Genomic DNA, 19,278 nt, shown 5'->3' on the forward strand with positions numbered 1-19,278 from the left:
GGTAGGCCTTCCTTATTGAATTTCCAGAAAAGTGTGTTTGTATAATTTTAGTTTAAATTTGAAATATGAGCCTTCTGATGGCAGAAATTCTACTGAAAAGTGATAACATTTCAGCAATATTGAAATTCCAATATATATTTTGAGTTTCAATCCTGCTTTAATCTTAGTTTTTTGTCAGAAGACAAACTTTTTGCCATATTAAATAAAATATGATAATGTTTGTGTGGTGAGCTTCTGTATTGACTCAGGCTCCAATTCAGCCAAACACTCCCAGAGGGCACTCAGAGCACAATTAAGGATGTTCTGCTATCCCAAATAAGCAAAGCATTTAAGCACATGCACTTAAGCACGTGCTTAAGTGCTCTGCTTAATTGGGGTTTCAGAGCATCCTTGATTGTGCTGGGAGTGCCCTCTTCTGAAACGCCCACTAGTTTTATGGCTGTGCTGACTGTCTTCAGTCCCTAGCAGAATGGGACAAGGTTGTGGACAGTGATGGGGACTCAAGCAAGATCTACCTTGGAACAATTCTAGTACCTTGTTGCTTATTTAGTATAGTAGAACCTCAAGGTTACAAATACCTGGGGAATGAAGGTTGTTTGTAACTCAGAACAAAATGTTATGAGGGTTCTTTTAAAAGTTTACAAGTGAACATTGACTTAATACAGCTTTGAGACTTTACTGTGCAGAAGAAAAATATTGCTTTTAATATCTTAATTTAAATGAAACAAGCACAGAAACAGTTGCCTTGCCAAATCTTTTTTTAAAACTTTCCCTTTATCGTTTTAGTAATTTATGTTTAACTCAGTACTGTACTGTATAGTATTTGGGTTTTTTTTTTGTTTTTGTCTCTGCTGCCTGATTGTGTACGTTAAATTCCAAATGAGGTGTGTGGTTGACCTGTCAGTTCGTGACTCTGGTGTTCATAACTCTGAGGCTCTATTGTAATAGAGAAAGAAGGAAAACAATTCAGTATTTTACATTGGACTTCAACTTACATTTCTGTCACTGTTGAGCAAATTATGGCCCCAGGCAACAGAAGAGTCTAAAAGTTTCCTATGCAAAATTAAAGTAACTTTAGAAGTATTTATTAATAAGGAAATACTGATCAACCATCCAAATGCTACGGTAATACTTTCCTGCTCAATAAGAATTTGAAAAGAACCCTTTTCTGTCATTGTGCTTCTTAGCTAGATGCAAATAATCTCTCTCTCTCTCTCTCTCTCTCTCTCTCTCAAATTTAGTGGTTGAAGATGATGAAGATGATTTTCCTACAATGCGTTCTGATGGGGATTTCTTGCATAATAGTAATGGCAGTAAGGAAAAATGTAAGTACTTCTAAATTTGCATTAACTCAAGTTTTCTCTAGATATAGGTTATTCCAATTATTCCTATCTTATAGAAAGTATAGTGACAAGCCTGGTATATAAATCTAGAACAGTGGTTCTCAATCTGTGGGCCACTTGCGGCCCAATCAACATACAGTTGCAGATGATGTGACATCCTCAGGACCATACAGGTAGTATATATATATTGTGTTGATGTGGCCCAGGGTGGTAAATAGGTTGAGAACCACTGATATAGATAGTTATAACTTTCTGCTTGCTTTGCAAATGAACAGCTTAATGATGTGCATAGGAATGGTAACTGTACATACACACTGATGAAACCATTTTAAATCTGTAACTTCACTAGTCAATTACAGGGTCATGGCTCTCTGAGTCACAGGTCAGTATTTTGCTAACATTCACCAGCTGCTATTGTGATTCTCACTCTGGAATATTGAATACGAAAGGCTGCATGTAAATGTTAATGTTGTGAGCCTGACAGCTTCACATTTCCTGTTGTGCCTAACTCCAGGTCTACACTGCAAACTCTTGCTGGCAATACAATGTTGGTTGGAGTATGATCAGGTGTGATTTATGACTGAAATAGCTGTGCCAGCAAACCCCCTAATGTGGATGCAGCTTATGGGCAAAATTAAAGTAACTTTTGCCAGTATAGCTTATTTCACTTGGGAGGAGGGAGGGAGTGGGGGAGACACTGGAATAAGCTATGCCAACAAAAGTGCAGTTTTGCCCATATAAGATGCATTCATACTAGGAGTGATTTGCTGGTACAGCATACCAGTAAAGCGCTGTTGTGATAGACCTGGTCTAATAGTGATGCTGTTTCCCTAAATCACCTTTCTGTAAGGGACTTACTTTAACTGGCCTCATTGTGTCTTCCATCAGCATCAGTCTTATCTTCTGGATTTCCTGTGGTGTAATAATTCTTAACATCTTAATGAATCTTCCTGTAATACCCCACATTAAAGTTGATAAATTCTGAGTAAAATTTCTTCTACTTTCTATTTTTATGATCACAGCACCTACTGTATATGTACAGGAAATTTGAGTCTTCCTGTTCTAGAAACTTAGAAAAGTTTGGCCTGCTTCTGCTGCTTATGCAAGTAAACGCCAAAAAATTATTTCTGTAATTTCCAGTGCTTTTCTTTTGCTCACTGGTCTGAAATTGCAATGTACTCAGCCTCTTCATTTGTGCGGGTCTTTTTTAACATTGTCCAGCTGCTATTTCAGACCAGCTGAGTTGGCGTTGATTGATTCTCAAGAGGGTTTCATGTAGTACTCCTTGGCTAATAGATTGGTGGTTGAAACACTGAATTGTAAGACTGTTTGAAGTAAAGCAGGGAAAGAAAATCTGAAGGCTGTTCAGGGGCTCCCACTGAACATGGAGGAGTCTCCAGAAAATAACATTTATCAAAATAGTTTTTATATATAAACCTTTGCAACATTATACTAGAAAAGATTAATTTGACCCAAATAATTTATTTGCCTGGGAGGTATCAGAAAATTTTGATATTCCCATGTTTCTCCTGTTTTACAGTCTCCGTTATCAAGATCTGTTTAATTACAAATGTTCTTTTTAGCGGGCTAGCTGGAACCTCTTTTGGGGAAAAATGGAAGAAGGAACCTGTCAACACAGATCTATCGGCCATAGGAGTCATTGAGCAAGATAAAGCAATATAAAGTGCTTCCTCTACTGAGTAGATTGCACTACTAATCTGGCAAGCAAATGAATGTTCTGCTTTTTAATAATTCCTGGTGTAGTTTTGGCGTAACTCAAAACTGGGGGAAACAATGGATACCCTCTGTAAGAGGAAATGGAGGAATATATATATGCATACTTAAGCTTTCCACAGTGTAGAAGTTTTTCACTATTTCATAACCAAATGCTTGAATAATTTTTATCTAAGAGATGTAAAATGTTTTAGCTTCAGGTTCTATTTGCTTATATTTGGGTGGAAGGAAAAAAAATCAAGGTAGAATTTTGATCGTAAATGCCCTTTATGTTAATGTTTTGTTATAAGACTATAAAGCAGGGGTTCTCAAACTGGGGGTCAGGCTTGGGGGGTCGCGAGCTGTCAGCCTCCACCCCAAACCCTGCTTTGCCTCCAGCATTTATAATGGTGTTAAATATATTTAAAAGTATTTTTAATTTATATGGGGGGTTGCACTCAGAGGCTTGCTATGTGAAAAGGGTCACCAGTACAAAAGTTTGAGAACTACTGCATAAAGCTGTATGAAGTTGTGCTTGGAAGCTCATGTATAGTGGCAATGCATTTTTAATTATCTGAAACAATTGTTATTGAACACAATATCTATTTATTAAAAGGTTAATCGATTGAATACAGTAATCTAATCAAGGAGGTGTGCTAGGATTTAACTATTCTGTTTTACTAAAGAAAGTAGTTTTCTTTCCATCTCACTTCTATCAGTAGAAACTGTCATCATGGAATTAACATTCGTCAGATGCATTTTTAGGCCCTGTCTTCACTTAAGTGTTTGCTAGTGTCGATATTCCAGTAGAATTATACTGACCACACCCACACCCCCAGTGAAGACACAGCTTATACTAGCAAGAGTTCTTTTGCCAGTATAGTTTAAAACAGTTCCCCAAATAGAATAATCTGCATCTATGCTAGGGCTTTTACTGACATAGCTGTGTTGGTCCAGGGTATGGTTGTCCCCACACACATTCAAAACTGACATAGTTATGCTGGCAAAACTTTTATGTGTAAATAGACCAAGCCTACTGTCCCTATCCCCATCATCTTATAGAGAAAACCCTTGCTGTTGAGACCGATGAGAGAGATTTAGGGTGGATCCCACAATATTGGAAAAAGCCTTCTCCAGTGCTACTTGAATGCAGAGGAGTCATTTGCAATGGGACAAGTGGGGCAGTTGCCCACTTTACCATGTTTTGTCCCCCCTGACTTTTCGTAGGTCTGTATGCTCCGTTGTCTTCCTTTTTTGCCCTCCCCTCCTCCCCAGCTTTGCAGGATATAATATAACATATAATGTTCTATATGTTGATGCAACTTTGCCTCCTCAGAATTTTTCTGATATGGTGCCATTGCTTGCAAGCTGATGTTTTACATGAAAGTGTAAACTGTAATGTTAGCTATTAAAACTAAACTCAGGGAGATACAAACTCTCACTAATTTCACGCATTATACATTTTAAAAGGATGATGTGGCTTTGTCAAATTGTATAATGTTGTGGGATGATGTAGGAGTTGTACCTTAATCAGTAATTCTGTTTCTTTGTATCTGCATTTCAGGGAGATATTTGCTGTATAAACTAGATTGTGATGTATGGGACAGCCCATTATGAAATCAACCCCACATTTTGTTTGTGTTTTAATGTGTGCATCTGGTCGTACTCGGACTGAAAAATGTAGAAATGATTCTTACTCCATTTCTTGTTTTTTATGTTGATATCACTTGAAATTCATGTTAAATCATGTTCCTTTATAAAAGTTTACCAAAATAGCCAATTTTAACTCTTCTTTAAGAACAGTTGTAATCGATAGGTCTCAAAGTGTAATTGTAAGTGGGGAATCACTGACCAGTTGTATTTCTAGTGGGGTCCCACAGGGATCAGTTCTTGGCCTTATGTTGTTTAACATTTTTATCAAAGACCTGGGAAAAAACAAAATCATCACTGATAAAGTTCGCAGATGGCACAAAAATTGAGGGAGTAATAAATAATGAAGAGGACAGATCAATGATAAAGAGCAATCTGGATTGCTTGTTAAGCTGGGCACAAGCTTAACAATATGCGTTTTAATATGGCTAAATGTAAATGTCTGCATCTAGGAACAAAGAATGTAAGCCATAATTAGGTATCCTAGGAAGTAGTGATTCTGGAAAAGATTTGGGAGGTGAAGGTGGATAATCAGCTGAATGTGAGCTCCCAGTGTGACACTCTGGCCAAAGGAGCTAATGCAATCCATGGGTACATAAGCGGGAATCTTGAATAGGAGTAGAGAAGTTATTTTACCTCTTTATTTAGCACTGGTGTGACCGCTGCTGGAATAGTGTGTCCAGTTCTGGCATCCACAATTCAAAAGGATGTTGATAAATTGGAGAGGATTCAGAGAAGAGCCATGAGAATGATTAAAAAACTAGAAAACATGGCTCTTGGTAAACTCAGAACTCTATCTATTTAGCTTAACAAAGAGAAGGTTAAGGGGTGATTTGATTATAATCTGTAACTACATGGGGAACAAATATTTAATAGTGGGCTCTATCATCTAACAGAGAAAGGTATAACATGATCCAATGGCTGGAAGTCGAAGCTAGACAAATTCGGACTGGAAATAAGGCATATGTTTTTAAGTGATGTAATTAGCCTTCAAAACAATTTACCAACGGTCTTAGTGGCTTATCCATCACTAGCATTTTTTTAAATCAAGATTGAGTGTTTTTCTCAAAGATATGGTCTAGAAATTATTTTTGGGAAGTTCTATCGCCTGTGTTATGCAGGAGCTCAGACTGGATGATCACAATGGTCCCTTCTGGCCTTGGAATGTATGAATCTATGAAATTACATCCAGTATATTATTGGTACCTGCTATATCGGCTGTAGTTTAGGTCACAAAGCAGTTACTGCTATAACCCTTTGCTTTTGTATGCTTGTAACTTTCCAAAATGGTCACCTTGTGTGGCTGAAATTTTCCATGCTTGGACACTGCCCAAAGATGGGGTAGTCTGAGTGAAAATTATTCAGCTGCCTCTTATGGGCAAGTGGGGAAAGTACTTTTCCCATTGTGTATTTAAAAACAAAAATGAGGGCTTTATTAGTGTATTGTATTAACACCTAGAGGCCTTCACAGAGATTAGGGCCCCTTTATGCTAGGTGCTGCGCAGACTCATAAGAAACTATCCCTGCTCTGAAGAGCTTATTTAATTAGTCAGGCAAAGGGTGGGGAAAAGGAAGTATTATCCCCTTTTAACAGATTGGGAACTGTGGCACAGAAAGATTAAGTGACTTGCCTAGGGTCTCACAAGGGGTCTGTGGCAGAACCATGATAGTAACCCAGAGTTCCTGAGTCTCAGTCCTGTGCCTTAACCACAATTTTTAATGGGGCTCCAGTAAAAACAGCTGACGATTTGAAAATTAATATGGATGTTGTCCTCATTGTGGACTAGTACCTTCATTTGGTTTTAGGGACAGTATTAAAATATGAAGTGGAAAAATCATTTTTGAGCAAGTGAATATCTAAGAGCCTGATGAGGCCTCCGCCCTCCATCTGACATTACTACAAGCATTTTCCCTTCCTGACCTAATCAGGCATCTTTGGCAGAGACAAGCAGTTGAGATAGTTTTCATCAGGAAGACTGCAAGTGCTAATTGAAAACAGACCCAATCTCTTCCCACCACTGTTCAGACTTTGACATAAAGAGCAGGAGAAGTTGTAGATTATCATGATTTTGGGTCTTTGCAGAATTTGTTGCATTCCTATTATGATTTTATATTGTTGATATGTTCTAAAAATCAGGAAGTCCATAATAGTCAGACTCAATTTTTCTAGGCAACAAGGCAGTACAGCCTCCTCCCTTAATCCTTCTTTTTCAATACTTCCTGTTAATCTCTGAATTCAATTCTAAATTGCTGTTGATTTTCATTGCTCTCAGTGAACCCACTGCACCATTCCCTTGCTTGCTCACACTGCTCTTCCAGTCTTGACCTCCTTTTCGTTCTTTCACCAGTATTCTCTATAGGTGGCGGGAGAGCATGAGGGGGGTTCTGGCTTTTGCTCAGAGCTTATCTACACCATATGATAAAGTGTCCTAGGCTGTTTTGATTTCTAAAGTGTGTAAAAGTGCTGTGCATTAATTTGTCCATGTAGACCCTGCTGGTGTGCATGAAATGTTCCTTAGTGAGCTTTAATGTAACAGCACTATGTTATAGTGCACTAGGGAACATTTGGTGTGCTTTAATATAGTACTATTATGCTAAAGCGCACTAGGGAACATTTAGTATGCACCTGCAGGGTTTACACAAGTCAATTAATGCACAATACATTTGTGGGCTTTAGAAATCACAACCCCATAGTGTGCATTACCCCACCTTGTAGACAAAGCTTCACTGTCACTGTGGAACAATATTTTCTCCTTCCACAACTTTTTTCCCCTGTCTCTCCTACAAATTAAATATTTCTCTATATTATTCAACATGGAGTATGTTTTGTTATCTGTATGAGAATACAATTTATTTTCACATCACAACGTGTGTAGATTAGGGTATTTGAAGCCTTTGATTTATACTTAATGATTGGAGGACTTGAAGCAATATATAATCTTTAACCCTCCCTTCAAAAAGCTTTTTCATGTCGTTAAAGGAGGGAGCCCTAAGTATCTCTAGAGCATTAGACCACTTATTGAGACCATGTGACACTCTCCGTCCATTCCCCCTGACTGTAGGTGTTTGCAGTTTTTTACCATTAGAGAACAGCGATTACATCTAGATAATTTGTATTTTTTACTTGAACAGCTTACCCAGTTTAAAGCACTAGCTCAGTCTGTCAGGCAAATACGTGTTACATAGGTTTATACAAACATTCTTCTGTTTTAAACATTCATAAAATCTAACTTAGATGCAAAGTAAATAATATTGAGACAAACTGACAAAGACCAGAAGATTAATGTTGTTGCTGGACAGTTGGTCTTTAGCTTGTTCAATTATGAGTTACTTTCTCATCTAACTGTATTAGTTTTAAAAGGGGAGTTGCTTGTGCTTTCTAGTATTTTGTGACATTACATGTGCTGTATTTAATGCACTATTTTGTCACCCTTTGTATGAGCTTGATGTGTTAAGTACTTCTTTTTTTCTGTCACATTTTTAAGTGATTTGTTTAAATAGCCTTAGCAACAGATGGCTTGGCTGGCAGCATGAAGTATTTGAAACTACAGAACCCACTGTTCTTAAGGAGAATTCAACACATTTGCTATAATGGTTACCTTTGAAAGATAATATATTTTACTTTATTATTACTATTTTAAAAAAACGCAGTCATCTATTTAAAGCCACTTTAATATTCCATTTTGGATATGATTCCATTTTAAAATTGTTGCTTTTTCAATACATTATTGGTTAAATTTTAAGGTTGTTCTGTTTTAATTAGACCCCATTTCAAGCTGTCAAAGTGCTATTGTTAAAAAGTATTACCACTCCCTACACCCACATGATTTGCTGAGTAATATAGCATAGCAAGTAGACTTGGGGAAATACACTACAGTAAGATGAAGCTGAAGGAATGCATTCCTGCCTTTGAGCCTCTTTCCTGCTCCTATGGATAGCTGGGAATTATTGGTCTCCTTTATTTTTATTTTTTTAAATGAACTTCACACTGGTTAGCTAAAAACCTCTTTAGACAGCTGGCTGTAATCTAAGGCTTATGTGGGTATAGTAATCATTTGAGTCACTAAGGTGGGTATGAGAGTGAATGAATCTTATCTGTTTGTTTTAGTATTTCCACATGTAACACCCAAAGGAATTAATGGCATAGACTTTAAAGGGGAAGCTATAACTTTCAAGGCAACTACTGCTGGAATCCTAGCTACACTTTCTCATTGTATTGAGCTCATGGTAAAACGTGAGGAGAGCTGGCAAAAAAGACTGGATAAGGTAAGAGATTTCCCTTTTATTTTGCTACTACAGTAGATCAAGTTGCTTTCATTTAACCTTAAACTTCAGTTGTGATGAGGATGTTATCGGGGGAGGGATAGCTCAGTGGTTTGAGTATTGGCCTGCTAAACCCAGGGTTGTGAGTTCAATCCTTGAGGGGGCCATTTACAGATCTGGGTCAAAAATCTGGCTGGGGATTGATCCTGCTTTGAGCAGGGGGTTGAACTAGATGACCTCCTGAGGTCCCTTCCAACCCTGATATTCTATGATTCTATGACAACTTGCGTTCCTATTCCATGAAGTTAAATAGAAACATTAAGGATGTAAATTAACTAGATGAAACTAGGCAAATGCCAAAGGTTCATCCTTGTTGTGCAGATCATATAGCATGTCATCTATCCTGTGATAGTCTTCTACTCACACTTTGTTCCACAGACTGTTCCTAAATTTAATTGTTTTTAAATATAGAGATGAGCTAGCAGGTCTCCATAACAATAGGCATATTTCGTGCAACTTCCTAAGAGAAAGACCAATTGCTTTTCTTTATAAAGTGCTCTACAAATCTATAGTAGTACTGTGTTAATTGTAATGATAAAGGATGATGGCAATACTGGAGCTTAACCATTTTGTGGAGTGCTCTTTTACTACTTTAAAATACTGTCTAAATATATGGTGTGATTAATATACCTGTTGAAAACAAAGTAATTTCTAAATGCTAATGAATCAAATCTTACAGTAATTAGAGAAGCAACTTTAAAGAGAAAACAGCACCACCCTCTTTGGAGGTAATCACTAATGGCAGTAGTGGTTCATGATGAATCTGTTCAATGACCGTGAATACCACCAAAGTCTAGAAGGAACAGGGATAATCTCTTCTCCCTTCAGATGAGGTTGCTGGAAGCGTCTGTTGCTACCACTTAATGTGTTGATTCCCAGGGCCCAGCCTTCACTGTGATTGGCCTGCCTTATGTGCAGTCCTCTAGTCATTTGCCACCTCTTGTTTGAATTTAGTATGTAACCATACTGTGCATCATGTGGTATCTCAGGTCTTACCTCAGTTTGTATAGCATGCTGACATATTAAATTCATATTTCATATAAAAGAGGAACCCATAAAGGAGGCAGACCATGTCCAGACCTTAATTCCGATTTCCTCATTCCACTCTTCCCAAGCAGCAGATCTAAGCCCCAGCCCACTGCCAGCCACAACTCAGATCTTCAAATCCACTGGGATTTTGATACTTTATCTGCCACTGCTTGGACTGTAGTTGGAGTAGTCTCTAAGTCCTGGGATCTTCTGGGAAATTTCTTTGTAGGCCAGTCCAAGCTTTATGGATTTTAAAAAATGTGTTTTTTTCTCGAACATAGCTTTACAAATGACATTTTGTAAAAGAAACTGGATGTTGTTTAGCATGGATATAATGTCCAACTTGTGTGCATATTTTAACACTGATATAACTTTTGTGAAGATAATTTTGCTGTTGCTGCTGGTAAAAAGCACTGTCAACTTGTAGTTTAATAGCTTGATTAGGGCCTCTGATTAGTTAAATGTCCTGTTGGTAATCCTTACAAACGGCTGTGATTAACTTCAGTCTCTTTCCCCATCCCTCTGCCTTTCATAAATTTGAAATGTTTCATACTGAAAGCAATGAAAATGTAATTAACCTATCAGTGAATGGAAAATAGCTTTTAATTAATTTGGTTTGATTTGGCCTGTAAGTTTAATATATAGACTACAAAAACTAAATTTCATTTTATTAAAGTTGAATTATATAAGGAAAAGAAAAGGGAGTAAGCAAGGAAATAAATATCTACATAGTCTCCAGCATCTAATCTTTTGTCTGCCCCATGCTACACCCTCGTGTTGATGCCTTAGTTCTTCAAGTGTCTTTTGCATGTTCATTCCTGGGGATATGGGTAGACTGCTGCAGCTGCATGGTGGAACTTACTGTTATCAGTGCCTGTAACAATGTTAGATCACTCATGCTTCCCCTTCTGCCCCTCCTCCAGCATTTGAGCATGTTCTGGGGGCAGGGCTATAAAAGGGGGTGCAGCAGCAGTTGCTGCCTCCGTTCTTTCCAGCCACTGACTCAAATGGACATGAACCTTCTTTGGATTTCCTGGATCCATAGAGTTTTAGAGAAGAGCCTTATTCCTTTTGTGTATACAATTAGTTAGTGTTAATTGTTAGTATAGTTAGTGTCAACATGGGCATGGATGGCGGATCTGAAGACAGACACACACAGACTCTCGAGATGCACATCACACCCCATAGTCTTTCCTGCATTGGATGCCTACACTCAGAGTTTGAAGTGTTTAAGAGAGGACCATTCTCCTTATGTGGTACCTTTACCCCACATGCCAGAAAAAAGAGGCAGAATAGATTCCAAGCCCTCTTACTACAAGAAGCGTTATCTGTTAAATCTTATGGATCAGAAATTTCTTAAGCTTCTGGGGGGAAAAAAGACTAGAGGCCTGAATTGGAACAGGGCACTTCCAGTTTCAGAAAGACAACAGTGCTGAAACTGTCATCCTCTGCACTGAGCTCTGGTTCTAAGGTGACTGAGCTCTCGTTAGCTAACTCTTTGGACCCAGTTCCAAGAAAGGTACAGTTTATGACTGAAACAGGTTTCTTTTTTGTTTGAAACGATGCTTGAGGCTCCTATGGATCTGGGACCCTTGGTTCTGACGAAAAAGAAGGCCAAGACTAAACACCTTTTGGTGCTTCTGAAGATTTTCCATTCAGGTGAGTCATTGGATACTTCAGATTATGGACTTGTGGATTCAAGCCTTTTATGGATCCAAACATTAAGGACTCTATATCATGAGAACATTCCCATGCAATGGCTCCAAGAAGACAGTTGGATCAGAGTATCTCATCATTTCTAGTTTCCTCTAATGTTACTGCACAAGTACACTCAGAACCATGTCCCTTGGATCCTTTCAATTCCTCACCAATATTGGGGAACTGTACAAGAACTCTGCTCAGCTCCTTCCACCAGATAAGTGACAGAAAGGAGACATTTTATCACATGGATCTGCAGACATTTTACCATCACCCAGGACCCCTGTTGGGTGGTCTGAGAAGAAATTTTTTCCTTTGTCTTTGTAGCAGATCCTTATTTCAGTTGTATCTCCTATAATTTCTCTGTTGGTCCAGGATGGGTTCTGCATTCAGAAGAGCTGGATCAGTCTATCTATCCAGAAACTGAGTCATTATCATTTCTTTCTAAGAAACATTTTTCTGAAGTAGACTATCACAAACGTCCTGATTATGACATGATACCAGACTAGAACAGTTGGCAGGATGCCATGGTTGTGCTGGCTGACTCCAGAGTTTCCCTATCAATCCTTTTTTAAGATCTACATCTTAATTTTCATGTCAAGGTAGTGGTGCCTCTACAGATCTGAAAAATTTGGATCCTAGACAGTGGGATCCTTAAGTGAAAGATAAGTCACCCACTGTTGTTCCTGATACACTACACATAGAAGAGGAGGAGGGAGATTCACCTCGTCAAATGAACATTCAGCATAATGAACAGGAGTTAGCTGGGCACTCCTCTCCTGATGAAAATGTTGGTGTCCTTTCAGCTTCATCTTTCTGAAGATGCTACTCAATTTCAGGAACTAGTCAACAGAATGGTTACTATTTTAAACATACTGTCTGTGGCAGTAGAGGAAACTCCCCATCCTGTCCCTGATATCCTTGGTACTACATCTTCTAACAAGGTATATTCTTGCCCCATCTTGGAAGGTCTCTGGCAACCAGGGATATCAGTATGGAATAATCTATCATCCTCTCAACCACTATCTTAAAAAAAAAAAAAAAAAAAAAAATCCTCTGCATTCTTGCGGCCAGAACAAAGGATATTTACATTGTACTTTTAATGACACAGAAGGGAAAAGACTAGATTATTTGGGAAGAAAACTCTTTTCCTCCACTTCTGATCTTGAGGATCACTAACTATCATGGCTAGGTACCAATTTCATCATTTGGACATAATTACACTTTTTAAAAAATTAGTCAGTACCCCTGTCAAAGGACAGAATGTGGCTAAGTACACTCTGATGGAATTCTTTGACGTCTCAGATGCGGTTTCAAGATCAGCAGCCACTGCCATAACTCTTTGCAGGCACACATGGTTATGTTCTTCCTTTCTTCCCTTTGAAACAAAATCAAAAATTGAGGATCTTCCATTTGTGGAAAATGGTCTCTTCAGTTCTAAAATGGACAAAGTCTTAGAGAAAATGAAAGATGAGATCAATGGCTAGGACTTTGGGTCTTTTGCAATCCTTTAAAATGAGAAATCTTGCACCTGCCTTTAGATATCAGACAATACTATCCACCTTTCTTTGTTGTCTTAGAATTATACTCCGAAAATTTCAGTATCTACAGCAGCATTCTACTGCTTCTCAACCACAATATGTTGAAAGTGATCCTCCAAATCAGGGTGAGACCAGAGAATTCTTCTTCCACTTCCCTGCATGATGCTAGACCTCAAGTTTGACGTCAAGATTGAGCAATGCAAACCAATCTTGGATCTTCCCTCCCCTTTTGGGGACCATCTATCTCATTTTAATATGTTGCAAAATATGACCACAGATGGGTTTTGAACATAATAAAAAAGGGTTATACCATTTAGTTTGAGGATGCCCCCTCCTTTTCTTGGTTCCCTCTCTTGAGAAGCTATTAAGAACAGAACTTCACTCTCTTTTACTAAAGGAAGCAATAGAGGAGGTCTTAGTAAATCTCAAATCTTGGCTTGGTCTCTCATTATTTACTAGCCCCAAAGACGAATGGGGTTGTACATCCGATCTTGGATCTAAGAAAATTAAACAGGTACATCTGGAAGTTTCGGTTCAAAATGCTGACTCTTGAATCCAACATCATCTCAAGGATGTTTATTTCCATATTTTGATACAGCCATCAGAAGATACTTTCAGTTCTCCCTAGGCAGGACCATTGTCAATACAAAGATGGTGGATTGTACAAACTTTTTGTACACCATCATTTTGAAGGCTAGAATAATGAACTACAAACATAGGCTAGGTACACACTACAGCTTATGTCGGTATAAGTTATGTCGCTCAGATGTGTGAGTAAGCCACCCCCCTGAGCAACGTAAATTACACCAACCTAAGTGCTGGTGTGGACAGCGCTATATCTCCTGCCGACATAGCTACCACTTGCGAGGACGGGAGTAATTAAGTTGACGCGAGAGCTCTTTCCTGTTGGCTTAGAGCGTCTGCACTTGTAAGCTCTTTAGTGTAGCCATAGCCATAGTGTACATACATCTATATATACATAATGTTCATAAACGTCCACACTGCCACAAATGTGCAAAAAAGTGAATTAAATTAAAACAGTGTGAGGCGGAACCCCACATTTTTTTTAAAATGGTTATTCATCTTTTGTCATACTGTCTCATAATGTTTGAGTCTGATTAATAGCTTCAAAATCTGATTATGTTCTTACAGGAAATTGAGAAAAGGCGAAGAATAGAAGAAGCATACAAAAATGCCATGACGGAACTTAAGAAAAAGTGCCATTTTGGAGGGCCAGACTATGAGGTATGAATTAAGCTTATTTCTTTTCTTGCTTAGTATTTTCACAGATTAAATCCTTTCATGACTTAACTTGTTAAACCAGATGATTTTCCTTGTAACTGACAACTGCTTTTATCAATATTTATTAAATACATACTCTGCAACAGGGAAACTTGTAGGAAGGGTTTCAATTCAGACATTTGTAGCAAATAAGGGAAAGGGGATAATAAGATGCATCTGAGTATACTTAGGCCTGGTCTACACTAACACCCCAATTCGATCTAAGGTACGCAACTTCAGCTACGTGAATAACGTAGCTGAAGTCGACATACCTTAGTTCGAATTTACCGCTGTCCACACGCGGCAGGCAGGCTCCCCCGTCGACTCCGCGGTACTCCTCTCGCTGAGGTGGAGTACCGCAGTCGACGGCGAGCACTTCCTGGTTCGAATTATCGCGTCCAGACCAGACGCGATAAATCGAACCCGGAAGTTCGATTGCCAGCCGTCGAACTACCGCGTTAGTGTAGACATACCCTTAGTGAGACTGTCAAACATTTTTCTGTCTGAAGGATTCTACTTGTTACGAGCAACACCTAAGATTATTATAAGATTTTTCTGAGTTTGTCAGTTTGCTTCATACATATGACAGCACTTTGTGTATAGTTAGTTTGGCACTCTCACCCCACCCTTCCATAATCAGTTTTTCCCTGTTTGTGTGTATCACTTATGCAGAACAGGGAAGAGAAAAAAACATTTGAAATAGAAAAATGCGAATAAAAACATCATAATTGAACTTGGAGTCTGGTATAGTATCTGAATCTAATTTAAACGTTGCCAAGTTTTTTGACTTGCTAGTCTCCCTTTAAACTGGTTTTGTGAATTCACATCTTTCTTAAAAGTTTCTCTCAGTTAAGCTATGAACATCTAAGCAGCTTTCCACTCAAGTATGCAGTTGGTCAAATTTTGCAGACATAAACCTCTTTGTGGAATATTATGAAGCTTATACACCCATACTGCCACTAAGCTAAATTACAGTCACACTAACGCTTTCACTTCCATGTAGGTCAAAATTTTGTAAATACAAAGGTGCAAATCTTGACTGAGAAATAAAGTATTAATACATTTTGTTCTAAGATGCCAAGCAACTGCTTTGTGTGTGGTCTTTTAGTTTCAGCTGCTCTCTGTGGTTGAGGAGTACACAATTCAGCTAATAAAGGGATGAAGTACAAAGGTGGACTTTTTGTACCCCTGATTCTGCCTCCCCTCTCCCCCTCCCCCCCGCAAGGAACTGAATATACTAGCTGGAGATTTTAAGAAATCCCAGACCATGCACCCCCTTCCCAAGCCATGCCCCTTATGTCAGCAGTAGGGAATGTGGGGTGTTGAAGGAGCTGCTTTGCTACATTTATGCCCCAGAAGATTCCTCTACACTGAGGTGATCCTCTCCTTTCCTATTAGGGACAGAGGCAGGTGGTCCTGTGATGAAAAGCAGTTGCACTACACCCCAGGATCTGGGCTATTGTATCCCTAACCACCATCTGAATTTTGAATTTTGAAATGAACTGATGCATGTTACAAAACTTCTTACCTTTCCATGACAAAGGGCTTGTCCACATGGGGACGTAGTGGTAATCTGTAGTGGAAGTCTACAGTGCACTAGCCTGCTGTACACTAAGGGTATGTCTACGCTACGAAATTAGGTCAATTTTATAGAAGTCGGTTTTTTAGAAATCGATTTTATACAGTCGATTGTGTGTGTCCCCCCTAAGCGCATTAAGTCGGCGGAGTGCATCCACAGTACTGAGGCTAGCGTCGACTTCTGGAGCATTGCACTGTGGGTAGCTATGCCACAGTTCCCGCAGTCTCCGCCGCCCATTGGAATTCTGGGTTGAGCTCCCAATGTCTGATGCAGCAAAAACATTGTCGCGGGTGGGTTTGGGTACATGTCGTCAGGCCTCCCTCCCTCCGTGAAAGCAACGGCAAACAATCATTTCTCGCCTTTTTTCCTGGGTTACCCATGCAGACGACATACCACGGCAAGCATGGAGCCCGCTCAGCTCACCGTCACCGTACGTCTCCTGGGTGCTGCTGGCAGACACGATACTGCATTGCTACACAGCAGCAGCTCCTTGCCTTCATGGCAGCAGAGGGTGCAATACGACTGCTAGCTGTCATCTCCTGGGTGCTCCTGGCCGACCTCGGTGAGGTCGGTCAGGGGCACCTGAGCAGACATAGGTGCTCCTGGCCGACCTTGGTGAGGTCAGTCAGGGGCACCTGGACATAAATGAGAGTGACTCCAGGTCATTCTCTTCAAGTTTTGTCTCATGGAGATTCAGTCCTGCCTGGGATATCATGTGAGTTGGAGGCTTCTGCCTCAGGCTGCTCTCCCAGTTGGCAGAACCACGTGGTCGCAACTACCCCTTGCTCCCATGGCTCATGAAGCCTGGACAGTAGTAAGGATCAGTTCAACTATAGGCTGAGCAAGTGCATAATGCTGGTAGAATATGCCTTTGGACGTTTAAAAGCTTGCTGGCGCTGTTTGCTGACTAGGCTGTTTGCGATTAGAAGAGCACAGCAAGGCGTGCTGCGCATCACAGAGACTTTGAAAACCAGTTTCATGACTGGTCAGGCTTCGGTGTGACAGTTGTGTGTGTTTCTCCTTGATGCAAACCCACCCCCTTTGTGATTTTAATTTCCTGTAAGCCATGTCGTCAGTCGCCCCTCCCTCCGTGAGAGCAATGGCAGACAATCGTTTTGCGCCTTTTTTCCGCGCAGACGCCATACCACGGCAAGCATGCAGCCCACTCAGCTCAGCCGCTGCTGTTGTGTCCTGGCTGCTGCTGGCAGCAGACGGTGCAGTAGGACTACAGACTGTCGTCATCGAACAACTGCTTCCGCTGCCACTCTGCTCTCCTGCTCTGGCAGCAGACGGTGCAGTAGGGCTGCAAACCATTGTCCTCAAACGACCACTTCCGCTTCCACTCTTCTCTCCTGCAGACGCCCTACCATGGCAAGCATGGAGCCCGCTCAGATCACCACGGCAGTTATGACCACTGTAAACACCACGCACATTATCCTGCAGTATATGCAGTACCAGAAACTTCAAAAGCAGGCGAGGAGGCGAAGGCAGCTCGGTGACGGCAGCGCAGTGACGAGAGTGAAGAGGACATGGTCACACACTTCTCTCAAAGCACGGGCCCTGGCAATTTGGACATCATGGTGGTAATGGGGCAGGTTCATGCTGTGGAACACCGATTCTAGGCCCGGGAAACAAGCACAGACTGGTGGGACCTCATAGTGTTGCAGGTCTGGGATGATTCCCAGTGGCTGCGAAACTTTCGCATGCATAAGGGCACTTTCCTGGAACTTTGTGACTTGCTTTCCCCCGCCCTGAAGCGCAAGAATACCAAGATGAGAGCAGCCCCCACAGTAGATTTGCCCACTCCAAATTGATTCCTGACTGACCAGTAGCTGTCTGGCATTGCAAGCTTCTAGAGGGCTATTGCCACTTGCTTGTGAACTGTGAGGGCTGCTGTGATTCAAGTAGCCAACGCAATCACTGAGCTGCTGCTATCAAGGGTAGTGACTCTGGGAGATGTGCAGGTCATAATGGATGGCTTTGCTGCAATGGGATTCCCTAACTGTGGTGGGGCGATAGACGGAACGCGTATCCCTATCTTGGAACCGGAGCACCAAGGCAGCCAGTACAGAAACCGAGAGGGGTACTTTTCAATGGTGCTGCAAGCACTGGTGGATCACAAGGGACGTTTCACCAACATCAATGTGGGATGCCCGGGAAAGGTACGTGACACTCGCATCTTTAGGAACTCTGGTCTGTGTGAATGGCTGCAGCAAGGGACTTACTTTCCAGACCAAAAAATAACCACTGGGGATGTTGAAATGCCTATAGTTTATCCTTGGGGACCCAGCCTACTCCTTAATGCAGTGGTCCCCAACCTTTTTGTGGCCAATAGCACATTCATGTTTGCAGAAGTGTGGCAGGCACCAACAGTTTTTTAAGGCTTATTTTGTATTTGTACATTAAATACGAAAAACATCATATTTAATATTACATAATATATGAATCCATAAGATAAAAAAGGTAATTTTACATGTAAAAGGTATTAGTTAAATTATTCGGCAATTACTCTTTCACCTTACCATGTGAATTTGCTCTTTTTTATCTACCTGTAAGAAAATTAAGGAGTTTTTACAAAATAAATATCATAAACAGTTTTCATCTTATTTATTTTAAAAAAGTAAAACATTGTTGAACTGCTGGTCCAAATATATTTATTATTCTTACTTTAACATAGCCAATTATGGTTAATTAAAAATATTCTTTGTATTGTTACTTGTATCTGGATTTCTATAAACAAACAAACAAATATGAAAAAAAAGTTAAACACAAGTTAATCATACGGGCTCATCAGCACTTAATGGAAAATAGGTATCACTAATTCACATGGTTTTTCTAATAGTCAGTGTGATTTTTGGCACTGCATTTCTTCAGCCAATTTTTCGTAGTTGGGAGAGTAGGATGATATTCCCATTCGTAAGCAATCGTCAAGATGGGCATCTGTAAGCCGAGATCTGTATTTTGATTTTATGATGTTCATTGTTGAAAACAGAACTTCACATAGATAAGTGGAACCGAAATAAGATTTTATTTTGTATGCTACATTTTTTAAGGCAGGAAACTTTTCGGTCAACCAGATTCCAAAAGTTTTCATCTGTTGCGCAGGATTTTAGAACAATAT

General features: G+C 40.0%; 1 protein-coding gene across 1 annotated transcript in view; it reads left to right on the top strand.

Moving 5' to 3' along the window:
* The window catches only part of CERT1 (ceramide transporter 1), a 169,860-nt gene that overhangs the window by 102,417 nt on the left and 48,165 nt on the right, over window positions 1-19,278 (top strand). The window contains exons 6-8 of the mRNA XM_024194127.2: window positions 1,242-1,325; window positions 8,815-8,972; window positions 14,450-14,542. Of these exons, the coding sequence (XP_024049895.1) occupies window positions 1,242-1,325; window positions 8,815-8,972; window positions 14,450-14,542 (335 nt within the window). The remainder of the gene's footprint in view (window positions 1-1,241; window positions 1,326-8,814; window positions 8,973-14,449; window positions 14,543-19,278) is intronic.

Source organism: Terrapene carolina, unplaced genomic scaffold (assembly GCF_002925995.2).
Source record: "Terrapene carolina triunguis isolate 2854851 unplaced genomic scaffold, T_m_triunguis-2.0 Scaffold69, whole genome shotgun sequence".
Lineage (NCBI taxonomy): Eukaryota > Metazoa > Chordata > Testudines > Emydidae > Terrapene > Terrapene triunguis.